This window comes from Corythoichthys intestinalis, chromosome 12 (genome assembly GCF_030265065.1).
Source record: "Corythoichthys intestinalis isolate RoL2023-P3 chromosome 12, ASM3026506v1, whole genome shotgun sequence".
NCBI lineage: Eukaryota > Metazoa > Chordata > Actinopteri > Syngnathiformes > Syngnathidae > Corythoichthys > Corythoichthys intestinalis.
In genome coordinates this window covers 8993751-9013330 of record NC_080406.1, presented here as the reverse complement: position 1 = coordinate 9013330, position 19580 = coordinate 8993751, and the positions used below count along the sequence as shown (strand labels likewise).

Here is a 19580-nt window from a genome sequence, read left to right as displayed (position 1 = left end):
TCATCTCTAGCAACAATTAAGTAAAGAGGAAAATGTAACAACTCTACTGTAGCCCACAGTAAGCGTAGCGTTTCTTCTTCACAAATTTACTCAAAAATAAAAATGTACTCTAAGAAGTCAATTTTTCTCTAAGAGTTACTAAAGTAAATGTAACGGAGTAAAATATTGCCTTACAAGCCACCTGTAGTTCTAAATAATACTGCATATTCATCCTGTTTTTTTTTTTTTATTAACGGCATTAACGCATCCTCTAAGCAAACGCATGCTTTTTATGCATAGGGGGAAAAAAATGAAGCATAGGGGGAAAAAAATGAACAAAATGAATGTATATGTGTGTGATCATAATTCCAGTACAATAGTAATGACACTTATGGATTTGTCCATCATTATCATCTCCAGGCTGGGCTACACCTACCTGAGACTGAAAGACAACTACATGGAGATCCTGAACAAAGACGACGAGATTGAAAGGTTCGTGATCTGAGTGGTTGCTGTGGTTAAACCTCAGGGAACGCGTTGCCATTGATCTGACTTGTACGATGGAGGATGAGACAAAAGCTCAATCGTAAATAAATCACAGTACTGAAGTTGTTTACAAATTTATTTCACTTATTGTAACACGTGATATATTGGATTGGACACGGCATTGATGTTAATCCACTGAAATTCTTTAAAACGGTGGCTGCCCTTTTGTTAATCGGTGGACTGCCAGTCTTTTTTCTTAAGGAAGGGCCAGGGCATAACAGCCAGCCTAAGAACGGGAAAGCTTGACCTTAAGGAACAGTCAACATTCAAGAAAACAACTCAGTCTTTACTTAAATTTTGTGCTGACTACTTATGTGATGAAACATTTGGTTCAAGCAATTCCAGATGTTACAATAGTCTTTCATTGACTCCAGTCTATTCTTTCATAGTTTAGCTAGAATGACTGACTCTAGCTGGGATGACTTTGCACCCCATCACTTAAATGGTACCACGGATAGAAAGACATGTAATTCTTAAAAAATAAATGTTAGTATGAGTTATTATAATTTGATATCCAAATCCCTCTTAATGTTTTCGTTTTAATAAAATTTGTAAAATTATTTTAACTACCGTATTTTTCGGACTATAAGTCGCACCCGAGTATAAGTCGCACCAGCCATAAAATGCCCAATAAGTCGCACCGGAGTATAATTCGCATTAGGGGGGGGAATTTACTTGATAAAATACAACACATAGAACAGATATGGCATTTTGAAAGGCAATTTAATAGAAAAATACAATAGAGAACAACATGCTTAATAAGTGTACTGTATGATGTTACATGATGCATGAACAACGAAATGCGAATATACTGTCCTCACCAGGACGCTACGGCTCGGTCCTGGCTATACAGCGAGCTATAAACTCCCAAATGACGATACTGGACGTCCGTATAATTTGCTGAATCAATTTCGTCCTCGATACCAAACAGGTTCGCATCAACGTAGATAAATGATAATTAGGTGCTATTACAGCAATGACACAAACGGTTAGCATGCGTTCGCTAGAATTAGCACATCGTTCAAACCACACAACCGGCTCTAAGTGTCCGATCGCGGGTGGACAACTCACAACAACAACAGAAAAGATGATACACACAGGCGTTGCCTCTCTAAATATATTTTACAAGCATAAACAATGAACGCAGGTTCGCAGCCGTGTCTCTCTCTCGCCCACTTGCTCAGAGACGCTGTGTAGCTGTTCGTCGTCTTCTGGCGTGTGAGCGCTCTTCTTTGCGTAAACAAGTGCGAGTGCGCCCCCATGTGGGCATGAAAGCACCACAAACTAAAAGCATGCATTCAATATAAAAAAAGTCAATAATACAATAGAACACACATTGCCCAAGGCAGAACGCGAACGTGGCCATAGCTATTAAGAGTTATTCAGATAACTATAGCATAAAGAACATGCTAACAAGTTTACCAAACCATCAGTGTCACTCCAAAATACCAAAATAACATGTGAGATGATATCATAATGTGTTAATAATTTCACACATAAACTGCTCCTGAGTATAAGTCGCACACCCAGCCAAACTATGGGGGGAAAAAATGCGACTTATAGTCCAAAAAATACGATAAATGGTACCACAGATAGAAAGACATGTAATTCTTAAAAGATAAATGTTAGTATGAGTTATAATAATTTGATATTCAAATCCCTTTTAATGTTTTCGTTTTAATAAAATTTGTAAAATTAGTTTAACTAGTAGGTCGCCATTGTTGTTTACGACGCAATGCACCCTGGGCGGTAACGTCACTGGGCGGCACTGCCGGGTTTCCACAGTGTCACTCTTTAGCTACATAAACATGTAGTTGGTTCTGCCTTTCCAATTTGAACCTGAGCTGGAACCTGATGACCAGGACAGCGCTGTCAATATTTCACAAAACGTGCAGCAAAAGCAATTAAATGAAGGTCTCCAGTGGGATTCGAATCCGCATTTCCCATGCGACAGACGAGCGCGTAGACCACAGGACTTATACTTCCGCATGACGTCGGAGTCATGATTTTCTTTATAAAGAGCTATTCCATCTATTAGCTGAAATCAGTAATAAGTCCTCAGATGAAAACCAATAAATCTGTTACAGTCCGCGAATGCGGAAGCAAGCAGACAACAATGACACAGGGTTTGCGTGAAAGGGTTTACTGAACTCACAAAAAACAACAAAAAGGGAAACACGAAAAGGGTCCGTGACAATAGGTGGGGATCAATTAAAAAAAAAAAAAAAAAAAATCCGGGTGAAAACCGAGGTGAGAGGCGGACGAACGGCGGAAAAACCAAGGCAAAGATGCAACTTGCATCGAAGAGGTCGAGAATACAAACTGTCAAATGGCTGCAAGTCAATATCTCGGCAAGCCGCCTAGGATCGGTTTAAAGACACTGCTGATGAGCTGGAATTGGATACAGGTACGACATTAAGAACTCATCCCATAGCTTTGTAACAAAACAGTCTGGCCATCAGCGGAATGTGGAAAAAATCATGCCAGTCGTCATACTAGCTTCGCTTGCTAGCTAGCACAGCTATTCTCCCAGTCCAGCCCAACCGTGTCATCACCCCTAGCGTCCATTGCGCGCATAAAAAGTGGCGCCCGCCGTAGGTCAAACCATGTACTAAATATTATAGATTCTGAAACAAATGGCAATATTGTATGTGTTTCTAATAACTTTTTTTTTTTTTTTTTTGCAAAATAGAACAATTGTGGCTTATTAGAGCCTGCAAGTCTTTAAGTCCGAGGTTCCCTTTAAGACACATAATGAATTACAATGGCTCTATGAACATCTGCTTAGTTTCATCTATATAGTCATTTTAATACCGAAAAGCCTTATTAAGCCTTATTATCAAGCCTTTCTGTGGATATTTATCAAGAAAGTATGGTTTTTGTCCTAAGTGCACAGTTGGCCTGTAAAAGATTTCTTGTTCTTCTTCAAAAAAGACCCTGAATTATATTATCAACAAAAAAATCAATTAAGAGTTCTTTTAATGCCACTGCTTGCTTTCCCTTAGATTTGAGCTGCTTCATGTGCTCAACTTTGACTCTGTCAGGAGGAGAATGAGTGTCATTGTCAGGGCGAGTTCAGGTAAGTTGAAATAACACATAATTGCAGTTATTAAAAAGCATTTACTGTATTTTTTTCACCCCCAAAAGTCCCAAAATGTGAGTCAAAGTAATTGGAGTACATTCTCTATTTGGAGACGCAATAAACTGTTCTCAACATGACACATATTTTACTCTAGAAAAATCTCATAGTACTCTCAAAAAGTACAGTCCCTGACAAAAGTCTTGTCGCTTATCCATTTTGTAGAAACAATTGCTAATAACCTGACTTTCAATTATTCAATTGGTTTCAGAAATTGCTCATATGAAAGCTAAGACCCTCCCAAATGATGTTGAATGTACAAAAATATATTTGTTTCACTGAAAAAAGATTTATCATTTAATGAAGACGTAAAGGTGGCAAGACAAAAGTTTTGTCGCCTACAGAAAGTACTGTGAAAATTGAAGTAAAGATGTACTTCAAATACAAAAATATGTTACATAACTGTGCTGTGAGAGCCAAATTTAATGTTTTGTATGACTTCCATGGGGGTTGAAGGACTGCATTCATGCGGCTCGGCAAGGATTCATACAATTTATTGAGGAAGTCATCAGGAACATCTAAGCAAGCAGTCTTGCATGCCTCCCAGAGTTCATCAACATTCTTAGGTTTCGTCTTCCATGCTTCCTCTTTCATCCTGTTCATGTCTGGTGACTGGGCTGGCCAGTCCTGGAGGGTCTTTTTCCACTGCAGCAGAGCTCCACGAGACCTGGTCAGAAGTCCCTGTGTCAACCAGAACAGTCTGTCGAATTCTGTCTAGAAATGGCCTCCATGGTCGAATCTGTGCCCAGAAACCAGCATTAAACAAAAGACGATTTAAAAAACCGTGTGGCACTTGCCAAGGCCCACAGCTTGTCAAAAGGATGGACGCTGGAAAAGTAGCAAAAGGTGGATTTTTCAGATGAATCTTCCATTGAATTACACCACAGTCGCCACAAATATTGCAGGAGACCCACTGGAGCCCGCATCGATCTGAGATTCACTCAGAAAACAGTGAAGTTTGGTGGTGGCAAAATCATGGTCTGGGGTTACATCCAGTATGGGGGTGTGCAAGAGATCTGCAAGGTGGAAGGCAACATAAATAGTACAAAGTAGCAACAAATCTTCTGACATTCCTAGCCATAAAAAGGGACAAATTCTGCAGCAGGATGGTGCTCCATCGCATACTTCAATCTCCACCTCAAGGTTCCTCAAGGCCAAGAAGATCAAGATCCTCCAGGACTGGCCAACCCAGTCACCAGACATGAACAGGATGAAAGAGGAAGCATGGAAGACGAAACCCAAGAATGTTGATGAACTCTGGGAGGCATGGAAGACTGCTTTCTTTGATGTTCCTGATGACTTCATCAATAAATTGTATACATCCTTGCCGAACTTCATGGATGCAGTCCTTCAAGCCCATGGAAGTCATACAAAATATTAAATTTGGATCTCACAGCACCACTACTTAATTCGCTTATGTTATGCAACATATTTTTGTATTTGAAGTACATTTTTTGTTCAATTTTCACACTACTTTCTGTAGGCGACAAAACTTTTGTCTTGCCAAAATTTGACCTTTATGTCTTCATTAAAGGATAAATCTTTTTTCAGTGAAACAAACGTATTTTGTACATTCAACATCATTTGGGAGGGTCTTCGCTTTCATATGAGCCATTTCTGAAACCAATTGAATAATTAAAAGTCAAGTTATTCGTAATTGTTTTTACAAGATGGATAAGCGACAAGACTTTTGTCAGGAACTGTATATTATTGTCTGTCGTAACCCGGGGACTATCTGTACTTTATTATTGTTTCTATCTCAATATATCTAAGAGTAAACATTAGATGGTTCATAATTTGTATTAAATATTTTGGACCTGTGAACGGAAACTGTTCCAATTATAGAGTGATCACACTCCTCGGCCTCCCTGGTAAAATCTATTCAGGGGCACTGGAGAGGAGGGTCCGTTGGGAATTCGAATCGAGCAGTGTGGTTTTTGTCCCGGCCGTGGGACAGTGGACCAGCTCTATAACCTCGGCAGGGTCCTCGAGGGTGCATGGGAGTTCGCCCAACCGGTCTACATGTGTTTTGTGGATTTAGAGAAGGCGTTTGACAGTGTCCCTCGGGGAGTCCTGTTGGAGGTGCTTCGGGAGTACGGGGTACCCAAGCCCCATTGTAAGGCTGTTCAGTCCCTGTACGACTGCTGTCAAAGTTTGGTCCGTATTGCCGGCAGTAAGTCGAATTCATTCCCAGTGAGGGTTGGACTCCGCCAAGGTTTCCTTATGTCACCGATTCTGTTCATAATTTTTATGGACAGAATTTCTAGGCACAGCCGAAGTGTTAAGGGGGTCTGGTCTGGTAGCCTCAGCATTGCATCTCTGCTTTTTGCAAATGATGTGGTGCTGTTGGCTTCATCAAGCCGTGACCTCCAACTTTCATTGGAGCGGTTCACAGTCGAGTGTGAAGCGGCTGGGATGAAGGTCAGCACCTCCAAATCCAAGATCATGGTCCTCTGTCGGAAAAGGGTGGTGTGCCCTCTCCGGGTCAGGGATGAGATCCAAGTGGAGGAGTTTAAGTATCTTGGGGTCATGTTCGAGAATGAGGGTAGGAGGGACCGGGAGATCGACAGGCGGATTGGTGCAGCGTTCACAAAGATGCGGACTCTGCACCGGTCCGTAGTGTTGAAGAAGGAGCTGAGCCAAAAGGCAAAGCCCTCGATTTACCAGTCGATCTACGTTCCTACCCTCACCTATGGTCACGAGCTGTGGGTCGTGACCAAATGAACTAAGATCCCGGATACAAGCGACCCAAATGAGTTTCCTCAGCAGTGTGTCCGGGCTCTCCCTTAAAGATAGGGTGAGAAACACAGTCATCCGGTAGGGACTCAGTGTTGAGACGCTACTCCTCTGTGTGGAAAGGAGCCAGTTGAGTTGGTTTGGGCATCTGGTTGGGATCCTGCTGGACACCTCCCTGGAGAGGTGTTTGCATGTCCCACTGTCGGGAGGCCCCTGGTACGACCCGGGACACGCTGAAAACACTATGTCTCGGGAACACCTTGAAATCCCGCTGGAGGATGGTTGAAGTGGCTGGGGAGAGGGAAGTCTGGGCTTCCCTGCTAAAGCTGCTGCTCCTGCGATCCAACCCCGGATTAAGCTATGGATAGATGGGTGGGTGGAGGGACGGACGGACGGACGCTTTCCCATGGTCTCTTACTGCACACAAATGTACCGCAGCACAGTGGTTGGGGAATTGCACTGTTAATGTATTAAGGGCACCCTACTGTACCTAAAATGTTCTAAATATTTGTATTTTCTCAGGGGAATATTTGCTCTTCTGCAAGGGCGCTGATTCTGCCATTTTTCCTGTGGTGGTATCTGGCAAGGTGGAGCAGGTGAAGGCTCGTGTGGAGCAAAATGCTGTAGTAAGTGCCATAAAATGGTATTTGAACCCAAAATGGACCCCACATGGCTCACCATAATTAATTTTTATCCCTCAGTTTTGTCAGGTTTACAATTCACCTCAATTTCTCAGCTACAGTAATTGGCCCATGTTTACGTTACCATTATTCTATCTACTGATTTAGCTGAGAAAGTTGTAATAGCGTGTCTGTTGCTATATACACATATGCTACTGTATATACACATATATATGTGTAGAGTAGCTGAAAATCTTACTCAAGTAAGAGTAGCATTACTTCAAAATAATATTACTCAAGTAAAATAGTCATCCTAAAAAAATGTACTCAAGTACGAGTAAAAGTATTGAGTGGAAAGAATACTCAAAGATCATATTAGGCCAAAACAAAATACACAAAAATCATCGAATTCTGACTAGATATGTCTACAGAAATGAAATATCACATGTCCAAAGAGCATGAGTGCCCTCTAGTGGAGAAAACATATTCCCTACCATAAAATAAAAACGATCATGCCTCCGGTTTTCCTAGGTCAGTCAGCGCCGAATTGGAGAGATGTTAAAATCCGTATTTCCGAGTCAGTTTGATGGCAGCGCTCAATGTCAAATAGTTTATTTTTTTACGGCGTTATAAGACAATATGGGATTGAACGCGCCAGCGTGATCATAGGACTGCAGGCTTGTGTGTCATGTCTGAATGTTCTAAGTTGATTATTGTTGCCATGTCTCATTGGTGAAACTAGCAGTGTTGTTAATAGCGGCGTTAGAATATAACTGCGTTACTAACGGCGTTATTTTTTCAGTAATGAGTAATCTAATTAATTACTTTTCTCATCTTGGCAACGATGTTACTGAGGCGGGAAAGGCGTGCGTTACTATGCGTTACTAAGTTGCTTGAATTAAAAAAAGTCTGAGAGAGACGGACTCACGGAGACGGCAGAGCAGAGCAGGAGTGGGGAAGACGCCGTTGCAAACGCGATGCTAGGTGGCTCCAATAATATTCGACTGTAGCCATAGCCTACAAACTACACCCACATGATATGGTAGAGATCACATATTATAGAACTAGATGCAAATGACAGACACGGTTGCATCGGCAACATGTTATAAGGACTACATGCGTTAGTAAACAGCCGCCATCTTAAAGCAGTAGACCTCTCAGGAAGGCTCTGATGTAATGTAGAGATCCTTCCTAGCGAATCTAAGTAACTTTTTTTTTTTGTTTAATCTAAAATGCTCCTAAATCGGCAAAGTCTTGACTTAAATCTATCTTTAAATGATGAAACAGTTTTAAAACTTACACATGTTGAAAGTAGACAGAAGGGAACTAATACAATAACAGGAGCAATTTTAACAATTTTAACGGTTGATTCACAACTTTAAATGACTTCCACACATAGCAAAGGTTACTATCTAGTTATCGCAATACCTTTGTGTCTAGTTAAGTGGAGAGTAAAGAATTTGGTTGGGTCAATTGTCCCCAAAACCCTTTATACTTCAGATTGTGTGTGTTTTTTTTTTTTTTTTTTTTGAAAAAAACTTTGCGAAGTAACTAATTACTCTTACATTCAGGTAACTGAGTTAGTAACACAGTTACTTTTTGGGAGAAGTAATTTGTAACTGTAATTAATTACTTTTTTAAAGTAAAATTAACAACACTGGAAACTAGTAGGGCCAATGTGGGCATCTATGGGAAAAATAAAGTAAAATCTAAAATGTAGAACAAAGAGGAAAAATGTATTGTAGCACAAAGTAGCGGAGTAAGTGTAGCATTTCTTCTTCACAAATCTACTCAAGTAAAAGTAAAAAGTATGGTGCAGTAAAACCACTCTTACAGGTACATTTTTCTCCAAAAGTTACTAAATGAAATGTAATGGAGTACACTTAACGCGTTACTACCCACCTGTACATACTGTACATTGGTATTGATTACTGTCTGTACAGTACATGGTGCAGTTGCATGGTGTTGAAAGTAACGCTAGGGAACTTTTGAGTTTTGGTCGATTTTAGTGGCGCTATTGAACAAAAGCGGTAATGTTTTGCCTTAAGGATGATACACATTACTGTTTCCAGCGAAAGCAGGGCCAATGTTTATTTTTGGGTGTCCTTTTATCCTTTTATTCTTTTTTTTTTTTTTTTTTTTTTGTCTTCACGGATAAAGCTTTTTGTCTCTTTTGTTGCTCTGCCATCTTTCAACGTTCGCATCGACTTCCGTCTTTATAACGAATAGGGAAAGGGGGAAGTGACGTATGCCGCAGAGCAGTCAGCATATGTGTAGTTTTTTTATGTGTGGCAGGCTTCCTGCCACCTTCCTCAAAGTTAACTAGCAGTAGTAAAAGCAATACAGACCACCCAGGTGTCATTCAACTAGTTGTCAGACGACATATCACAAATGTTATGAAAATATTTTATAATGGTTGAAAAGTTCCCTAGTGTTGCTTTAAATAATGTCAAGTTTCTAAGATCTAAAAAAGATTTAGGCCATGAATGTTGTATACCAGTGGTTCTTAACCTGGGTTCGATTGAACCCCAAGGATTCGGTGAGTAAGTATAAGGGGGTCGGCGAAGGTAAAGAAATGCAGAGTCCTATTTTCATACGCTGATTAACTCATTCACTCCCAGCCATTTTCACTGATGCAACCCCCTTCGCTTCCTGCTGTTTTACTGGATTTTGACTGATTTTACAAGGCCCACAGAAAATTCTGTTCTATTGCTATTTCAACGTGGAACCCACCAAAAGAAAGATTATACTCTTCTTTCATCAGAAAAAAAAATGAGTTCATATCTTTTTCCATTCTTTAGAAATCAGCATTAGAAAATAGCTTGGTTTGAGCAATTTTCCGATTTCTGATGAAAAAACAGAGAAATTGAGCTTTTTATTGAACATAAATTTGACTTTACCATAGCTTTTTTTTGTCTTTAGTTACATCCCAAACATCTGAATAATGTTTTCCTTTTATAAAGTAACATAAACAACAAGACAAATAGAGCTTTTGATAGCAAAGTAACAATTTATTTACACATAACTAAATGAGAGATGACGCTGTTGTGGCCGCGACAGCCGGGGGAAACTTTTCCCTCATTGGCAGTGGTGGTCCCGGTCGTTCTGCTCGGTCGTCCAGCCGCCTGGCATCCTGGAAGTCCATTCGGTCGTCTTCCGCCGGCGCCCTGGCCGTGCGGACCGGCCGTGCGGACCAGCCGTTCGTTACGTTGAGTCGGGTTGCGGGTCTTACCAAATGCGCTACTGCCCTCCAGTGGCCAGTTTTATTGCTTTAAAATGGATTTTCGGCGTTGTGCTTTGGAGCTAAGTTGAATCAGAACCCAGAGATGTCTCTTGTGGAAAAAAAAAAAAGTAAAAGATGTATAAACACGTCTTTGGGACACTGAAACAATTAAAAATAGAACTTTTTTTTTTTTCAAATGTAGGCTTTTTAGACCAGTTTTGTTCTGGTTTGCTTCCAATTTACAGGCTTTTCTTTTAAATGCTAATCCTCGATCTGATGGGAGGAGGAACTGGTTTGCTCAGTGGAAGGTTGACTCGCACTTGGTATGAGGGAATACAACAGACCAATGGGCAGTGTGGTTTCAAATATTGACCATCAAAATGAGAAGAAATTTCGACTGAGAATTTGCTAAATTATGAACTTGCTAGCTTAGATGTTAAAATAATTGCTTTATTTTCTAATTCCAAAGGGTTCGGTGAATCCAGATGTGATACTTGTGGGGTTTGGTACCTCTAGCGAGGTTAAGAACCACTGTTGTATACATTATTCTGACTAAAGGGTGCACTGATCGACATTAATTCATGAACATGCAATTAAAGTCATACTAAAGGCATAACACAAACGAGTCACAGAGCCGCTAATGAGATATTTCAAATGTTTCCATGGAAACAGGAGGGCCTGCGAACCTTGTGCGTAGCCTACAAGAAGCTGTCGGAGTCCGAGTACCAAGATGCATGTCGGCACTTGACGGATGCCAAGCTGGCTCTGCAGGACAGGGAACAGCGGCTGGCTGAGGCTTATGAGGTCATTGAAAGAGAATTTGTGCTCCTGGGTGCCACTGCAGTAGAGGACAGGTTGGTTGGACAAACCCAATGCTAAATGAATCATGAGGTTTTTAGCGTTATCATGACTCATTGAGGGGAAAACGTCACTGGTTGGTCTCCTTTGGGAATATAACAAAAATAGGGCTGTCAAATGAGTAAAATTTTTAATCGAGTTGATCACAGCTTAAAAATTAATTAATCACAACTCAAACTATCTCTAAAATATGCCATATTTTTATGTAAATTATTGTTGGAATGGAAAGATAAGACACAAGACTAAAGATGTCGATCACGTAATTTTCAAAGTATCGGAATCGGCAAAAAAATATCGGACATGCCTTTTGTATTTAACATTACAGACAAAATGTCTTACACTCATCCAGAGTCTTGTTTTGGCTTAAAGTACGGTTATCAAATTTATCGCGTGAACGGCGGTAATTATTTTTTTTTTAATTAATCACATTAAAATATTTAATGCAATTAACACATGCGCTGCACGACCCACTCACGCATTGTCGCGTTTGATCTTTAATGGCGCCGTTTTACCTATATATAGAGCTAAATGGCAGCGTAAAATGAGTAGAGTGAATTTTGGCAGTGTTTGGAGCCTTTTTTTTAAATGGCTAAAGCCTTACAATCCCTCTCTCAACAATTAGAAATATCGTGGGAAGCAATGTGGGGAAGAAAGGTAGTAGTTGATCTTAACACCCTATGTTATTTCCCAACGCAGAGAAGATATATCAATTCGTGCCACTACGCACAGTCATGGTTGCACTTCCCATCATGCATTTGGGCAGAACAGTTAAATGGCTACAGTATCATTTACTGAAAACTCAACAAATACACTGGATGGCAATATTTAGTCACAATATACAAGGTCATATTTATCCTTTAAGAATTACAAGTCTTTCAATCCGTGGATCCCTCTCAAAGAAAGAATGTTAATAATGTAAATGCCATCTTGAGGATTTATTGTCATAATAAACAAATACAGTACTTATGTACTGCATGTTGAATGTATATATTCGTCCGAGTTTTATTCATTTTTTTCTTAATGCATTGCCAAAATGTATATGATAGGGGGAAATTATCGGGAATGATTGGAATTGAATCGGGAGCAAAAAAAAAAAAAGCAATCGGATCAGGAGTTATCGGGATCGGCAGATACTCAAACTAAAACGATCGGGAGCAAAAAAAACAACCCTACACAAGACTAATATATACATTCAACATACTGTACATAAGTACTGTATTTGTTTATTATAACAATAACTCAACAAGATGGAATTAACATTATTAACATTCTGTTAAAGCGATCCATGGATAGAAAGACTTGTAGTTCTTAAAGGGTATTATTGAAATGTTATATTAAAACCCCTCATGTTTTTGTTTTAATAAAATTTGTAAAATTTTCAAACAAAAAATAAACTAGTAGCTCGCCATTGTTGACGTCAATAATTACACAATGCTCATGGTGCTGAAACCCATAAAATCAGTCGCACCCAAGCGCCAGCAGAGGGCGACAAAACACCAAAAAACATAAGAAACAAATGGACATGACACTGTGTTGTCATTTTAATCTGTTTGAGCGGGGCATGTGCGTTAAATGCGTCAAATATTTTAATGTGATTAAGTAAAAAAAATTAATTACCGCCCGTTAACGCGATAATTTTGACTGCCCTATAAAAAACATTTGGCCTTGTCGGAAGTCTGGCTTTTCCGAATGCCATCCTGGTTCTTTGTTTTTACACTGAGACAAGGAGAAGGGTATTGATTATCAGGCAGCTCTAAAGCTCATCGATTGGGGGGCCTGACAGTTTGACCGAATAGATAAACGGGAGATAGTGTTGGATAGCGGGTGGTAGCACATTGATAAGTTATCACCACTTATTTGATTGACTGACTGATCAGAGTTTTGTTAAATGCATTAACCTCCCGATCCCACCCCCTCAATTTATTGACTTACTGATGCGCAGGCTCCAGGAGAAGGCGGCCGACACCATCGAGTCACTGCACAAGGCGGGAATTAAAGTTTGGGTGCTGACAGGAGACAAAATGGAGACGGCGGCGGCCACCTGCTACGCCAGCAAGCTGTTTCGCCGTACCACTCAAATCCTGGAGCTGACCAAGAAGCGCACAGAGGAGCAGAGTCTGCATGATGTTTTGTTTGAGCTCAACAGGACAGTTCTCAGGCAGCGATCCATTTCTGGGTGAGGGCTAAAATTTCTATCTTGAAAAAATAATGCTGAACATGTTTATTTTCTTGAGATGTCACAGGTACAATAAAGCAATACGTGGTGGTTAAAGTATGATAAAAGTGCCAACAATGGTACTCTGGCTCCCCCTAGTGGCATGTTAAAAATTCCCTCAATGAATGTTTAAAGTGGTTTTTGTTTGTTTTTAAGTAGAGTATGGTCATAGAGTATTATGAAGTCTATGGTATAGTTTAATTGGATTTATATTTAAACTGCAATAGAATCACATATAATAATATGTTCCAACTATTCTTTTCTCACATTTAGAAGCATTTTTCATTTGACTTTGGAGTGGAATAAAAAGAACTGATTACTTATATAAGTAGTTGATGTGCAAACTATGACTTGAAGGTTGATGTATCTATATGGAGTTTTACATTTTTACTCGCGACTGCCACCTGCGGCGTTAAGCGTAACTCCAGCCTGCTTTTTTTTTTTTTTTTTTAATTCACACGTCATTCAAAGCATACAATACAGGGTTTATACAAATAGATACAGTACAGTGACCCCTCGTTTTTCGCAGTTAATGGAGACCAGAATCCACCGCGCTAAGTGAAAAACCGTGAAGTAGCGCCCCCCCACATTTTTTTTGTGTGTGTGTGTTTAATGTATTTATTTAGATTTATCTTTGGAAAGTGATACACATAAGACATGTTTTTTCTTTCCTCCCCTCACCCCCCCCCACCCCCCAAAATTTATTGTTTAACAAAAATTATGTATATATACTGTATATAGTATATATTTTTTAAGAAATGTTTTTTAAGCACTTCTAATGTAATCAATATAAGTTTTAAACATGTTACTGTCCCACTGAATTATTTTTAAACAAGAAAAAAAGTAGATGCCCAATCCATTTTAAAAAGTAAAAAAAAAAACTTGTCTTTATTATATGCTTCATTGAGTGAATCAACTCAAATCTACCCTGGCTGCTCACTTACACACAATAAGTTGCCACAGCAACTGCTGAACACTGTTTGTTTCCAGAGAATGTGGAATTCATTCTACCAATGTAAATTTTATTGTATTGCTGAGAGAAATAAGTACTCCCTTTAAAATGGTTAATGTTTTTGCACTTTCTTGTAAAAAAATAAGAAAATTAAAAAGCAGCCTAAGGGCAGCTTTTTGTTGTATGGGCATGTTTCCATCTTTCCTGTTGAATAATAAGGATATTTTAAATAAATAATTGACATAAATTTGTTTGGCTACTCTATTAATCAGTACCGTACGATGCATCGATAATCGCGATAACCGCGATCATCGTCAATACCGTGATCGTCGTTCAGAAATCGAATCGCGGGGTGCCTAAGATGGCTCACCCCGATGGGGTGTACTCACTTTTGTTGCCAGGGGTTTAGCTATTAATGGCTATATTTTGAGGGGAAAATAAATTAACTCTATTATATAAGCTGCACACGGACTTCTTTTCATTGTGTCAAAGTGTCATTTTGTCAGTGTTGTCCCATGAAAAGATATAATTAAATATCTGCAGAAATGCAAGGGGTGTGCTCACTTTTGTGATACACTGTATTAATCATTCATTGCTTGGAGTTGAGCTCTTGAGTTTTTTCTTGAAAAGCTTGTATACTTTAGCCCTCTTTTTTTCCCAATGATTTGATTTTTTTCCCCTGGTAGTATAGGTGTGCTGTGGAGTACAGATTGGAACGAGGTCACCTAATATTGGGTTTAGTTTCTGCATAATATGATGCATTACACTAGCATTTTGAAAATATATGTGCTCTTTAAGCCTCAAAAGGTGGTAGCGGTGAAAAATAATTTTAGTGGAAGCGTTAAACTCAGAACACGTTAGGGCACATATAACTTTTTTCTGTAGTCTTTTGAGCATTTTTTTAAAAATAAGTTGGAAATATGTTGCACCAGAAACGTGCGAAAAAAGCAAATGTGACTTTTTTTGTTGGTAGCAAGTCTTAAGTGGGTTAAAAAAGTGGTTTTGCCAAGGCTAGGCGGAGGCTCGGTGAAACGGTGCTGCTGCTGGGACGTACATGGACGTGCACTGGATGTGTATTCGCCCAGAGTTTTTGATCCAAAGTCTCTATTGAAGGGAAGAAAAAGGGCTTTTTAAATGTTAGGTCTCTGTGTACTAATCAGGCATTGGTGGAGCATGCATGGAGTACAAAAGTATTTTAAATTAACACTAAAAATTCCAAATAGTTCCTTTAAAAGGAGAACACTGTCAAAATACCTTTGCAGGTTGACTGTCGACTGCCTGGATTTCGGCCTGATCATCGACGGAGCCACGCTGTCGGCCGTCCTCAAGCCAAACCAGGACGTTGCCGGCCACGGAAACTATCGAGAGATCTTCCTGGAGATCTGTCGTAACTGCAGCGCTGTGCTTTGCTGTCGAATGGCACCGCTGCAGAAGGCACAGGTCAGAAATGGCAAAACACACACTATGGATTATAAGACGGGCAGCCTTATTGAACCTGTGGTATTTTTTTCCCCTTCATCAGATTGTGAAGCTGATCAAAGCCTCCAAAGAGCACCCGATTACGCTCGCTGTTGGAGATGGAGCGAATGACGTCAGCATGATTTTAGAAGCACACGTGGGCATTGGTGAGCTCATTTTGTTAACATGCAGAAAAAAACGCACCATCATAAAGAAATTGAGAATTCCAAGTAGCATACATTGTTGTAATCTATGGTCTTACATTTTGAAATTTTAGTGTTTTCTAAGTGAAACTCTAACATTGAAATTACTGCTCTAAAATATTAGAGGTCTCCGATAATGACTTTTTAATCGATATCCCAATACTGTCCAACTCCAAAAATCCGATAACGATATATGCGGTCTTGGAATTAACATAGTTTTCCTTGTTTTTCACGGTTAATGGGGACCAGAATCCGCCACGATAAGTGAAAAAACGCGAAGTAGCGACATGTTTTTTTCACTTTTTTCCCCAAAGTAATGTTTAAAAAAAATATTTGTACAGTATATGGCAGAAAACACTCGGTGACTTACTCCTCTCTGAGACCCCCAATTTGGCCAAATTTAAAATTTCCTATATGCATGTGTGATACATCATTGGGAAGCTTAAAATCTCAGTTTTCTGGGGGAAGAAAATTTTTGAACAGAAAGGCACTAAAAAAATAAATAAATAAATAAATAAATAAATAATTAAACCCCTAAGCCCTAACTTGAGGTGAGAGCATATTTAAAGATAAAATGATTTTGACGAGATATTATCGGGTACTTACCTTGTATCGATTCAAAAACTCTGTAGCATGTCTCACTGAGTGTTAAGAAACAGCTGTGAATGGCCACATCCTTTTGGGGGATTTTATGGGTGAAACACGGTAATATAACAAGGCAAGGCAAATTTATTTATATAGCACAACTCAACACGAGGCAATTCAAAGTGCTTTACATCACATGAAGATCATAAAAATCACATTTAAATCAATACAACGTAAAAACCAAGACAAAAGATCGCACTTAATCACAGAATAAAAATAAATAAATACAAATAAAACAAAAATAAAAGATAAAACAAAAACTACTACTCCTAATAATAATTGAAATCAGCAATGGAGATAAGCACAAGAGGAATAGAAAGCAGGTAGATTGAAATATATAGACATTTATGGATATGCAGTGCTAAACAAAAGCGTTTTTAGCCCTGATTTAAAAGAGCTAACAGTTTGAGCATACTTCAGAGGTTCGGGTAACTTGTTCCAGAGGTGAGGAGCATAGTAACTAAATGCTGCCTCACCCTGCTTGGTTCTTGTTCTTGGAACATGCAGAAGACCGGTTCCAGACGACCTTAGGGGTCTAGATGTCTCATAGGAATCTAACAAGTCAAGCATGTATTTTGGTCCAAGGCCATTAAGTGTTTTGTAGACGAGCAGTAGTATTTTATAGTCTATCTTTTGACTCACTGGAAGCCAGTGTAGCGATTTCAAAACCGGTGTAATGTGGTCCAGCTTCCTTGTATTTGTGAGGACTCTGGCTGCAGCATTCTGTACTAGCTGCAGCTTCCTGACTGATTTTTTATCAAGACCTGTAAATATACCGTTGCAATAGTCCAATCTGCTGAAAATGAATGCATGCATAAGTTTTTCCATGTCTTGTTGTGTCGGAAGCCCCTTAATTCTGGTTATATTTTTTAGGTGGTAATAAGCGGATTTAGTGACGGACTTTAGATGGCTATCAAATTTTAGGTCTGAGTCAATAATTACGCCGAGGTTTCTGACTTGATTTGTAGCTGTAAGTGACATTGTGCTAAGTTGGCTGCTTATCTTTGACCTTTCCTTTTTTGGCCCAAAAATGATCACCTCTGTCTTCTCTGGGTTTTTTCCCACATTCTGTCTCTCATGGTTGAGGTTTACCCATGTTGACAATTACAGGCCTCTCTAATATTTTCAAGTGAGAGAACTTGCACAATTAGTGGTTGACTAAATACTTATTTGCCCCACTGTATATTTTTTTAATAAATGTCTTTTAAGCACTTCAAATGTAGTAATTTTGATAAGTTTTAAACATATTACTGTCCCACCGAATTGTTTTTAAACATTAATAAAGTAAAAAAATGCTTGCCCGTATTAAATGCGTCATTGAGTGAGCACTCAAATCCGCTCAAGCTGCTTACTTACAATGAGTTGCCACAGCAAATGTTTAACAAGCTCAATGATGATTGACTCATGCGGCGCTTTGAAGTTTCGGTTTCCAAGCACCTCTGACAAGCTAAAATTTAAACATCTGTCAATCATCGTTAACTTTAATAAGAAACTCCAGTGTACTGCCTGATCAAGAAAAGCAGCGGGAGGGAGAGTGAGACTACGTAATCGGATCGGGATAGCTCATCTGTATTTATTTTATTTTTATTTTTTTAATAAAACAAAAATCCGCGATGGACTGAGGGCGCTAAGTTTGAAGCGCAAAGTAGCGAGGGATCACTGTATTATGGCTAATTATTTTGTCATGCCTCACTGAATGCTTTAACAATGATAAATGTAACAACTTCAAGGTTTCAAGTGTTTCAATCAGTTTCAATCAGAAGTGAACATAATTATTTTTTGGGGAGCTGTTAGACCAAATATTCTAACCATGTCCATACACACAACTAATTTGGTTAAAATTGTAAACAGCTAATAAAGAGTATTTGATTATGGTTGACTATGTGTCTTCTCAGGGATCATGGGTAAAGAAGGTCGACAGGCCGCCAGGAACAGCGACTATGCCATCCCCAAGTTCAAGCATCTGAAAAAAATGCTGCTGGTTCACGGCCACTACTACTACATACGCATCGCCGAGTTGGTCCAGTACTTCTTCTACAAGGTGCCCGATTTTAAACCGACTGTAATGATGTGCGTGGGTGTATTCCGTTGCACTCACAGTCGTTTTTGGCAGGCTATTTTTCACCCCCCACTTCCCACTCAATCGGCTTTATGTGACACCATAGAAATGTGTAGATCCTCATGTATACTTAAGCTCCTTATTTCAAATCTTTCCAGAATGTATGCTTCATCTTCCCGCAGTTCCTGTACCAGTTCTTCTGCGGCTTCTCCCAGCAGGTAACTATTTAACTTGTCAAGTCAGCGCTGTTTGTAGCACGCTACCACAAATGGGCCTTTTAATGGCCTTGGCAATTTGCACATCATGTACTAGACCAGATGTTACGCATGCTTGCATTTAGCTTCAAGCCCTCTCTGGTCTGTTCAAAACAGCCCTCCTAGATGCATAAAAAGATGACAACCTTTTCGAACCTTAAACCATTTTTTGTTTATCTTTTTCTGTGTCTCACGACAGCCTCTGTACGACACGGCTTATTTGACCTTGTATAACATCAGCTTCACGTCACTGCCCATCCTCCTCTACAGTCTGGTGGAAAAGCACGTCACCATGGAGACGCTTAAACGGGAGCCCTCCTTGTACAGGTAAGGGAATCAAACAAGTGTACACATCACATAAATGTAATAGCAGATTTTTTTTTTTTTTTTTTTAGTAACAGATCTCAAATTGGATCATATTATACAGTGGTGTGAAAAAGTATCTGCCACTACAGAGGACGATTGGCTAATCCTTCTCGGCTAGCATGTTTACTCGCGATAGCTTGCGCTATAGTGGTATGAAAATGTATCTGAACCTTTTGGAATTTTTCACATTTCTCCACAAAATCACCATCAAGGTGATCTGATCTTTGTCAAAATCCCCCCACCGCCCCCTTTGGCAGCAATAACTTTAACCAGACGATTCCTGTAGCTGCAAATCAGTCTGGCACAGCGATCAGGATTAATCCTTGC

At 39.5% G+C, this 19580-nt stretch overlaps 1 protein-coding gene across 8 annotated transcripts in view; it reads left to right on the top strand.

Annotated features, from left to right (window-relative positions):
- The window catches only part of LOC130927029 (phospholipid-transporting ATPase IH-like), a 120109-nt gene that overhangs the window by 69758 nt on the left and 30771 nt on the right, over positions 1–19580 (top strand). For all 8 annotated transcript variants that reach the window (XM_057852496.1, XM_057852495.1, XM_057852494.1 and 5 more), the window contains exons 15-24: positions 400–471; positions 3531–3604; positions 6923–7026; positions 10916–11097; positions 13044–13277; positions 15531–15708; positions 15791–15893; positions 18470–18615; positions 18792–18851; positions 19087–19214. In XM_057852496.1, the coding sequence (XP_057708479.1) occupies positions 400–471; positions 3531–3604; positions 6923–7026; positions 10916–11097; positions 13044–13277; positions 15531–15708; positions 15791–15893; positions 18470–18615; positions 18792–18851; positions 19087–19214 (1281 nt within the window). The remainder of the gene's footprint in view (positions 1–399; positions 472–3530; positions 3605–6922; positions 7027–10915; positions 11098–13043; positions 13278–15530; positions 15709–15790; positions 15894–18469; positions 18616–18791; positions 18852–19086; positions 19215–19580) is intronic.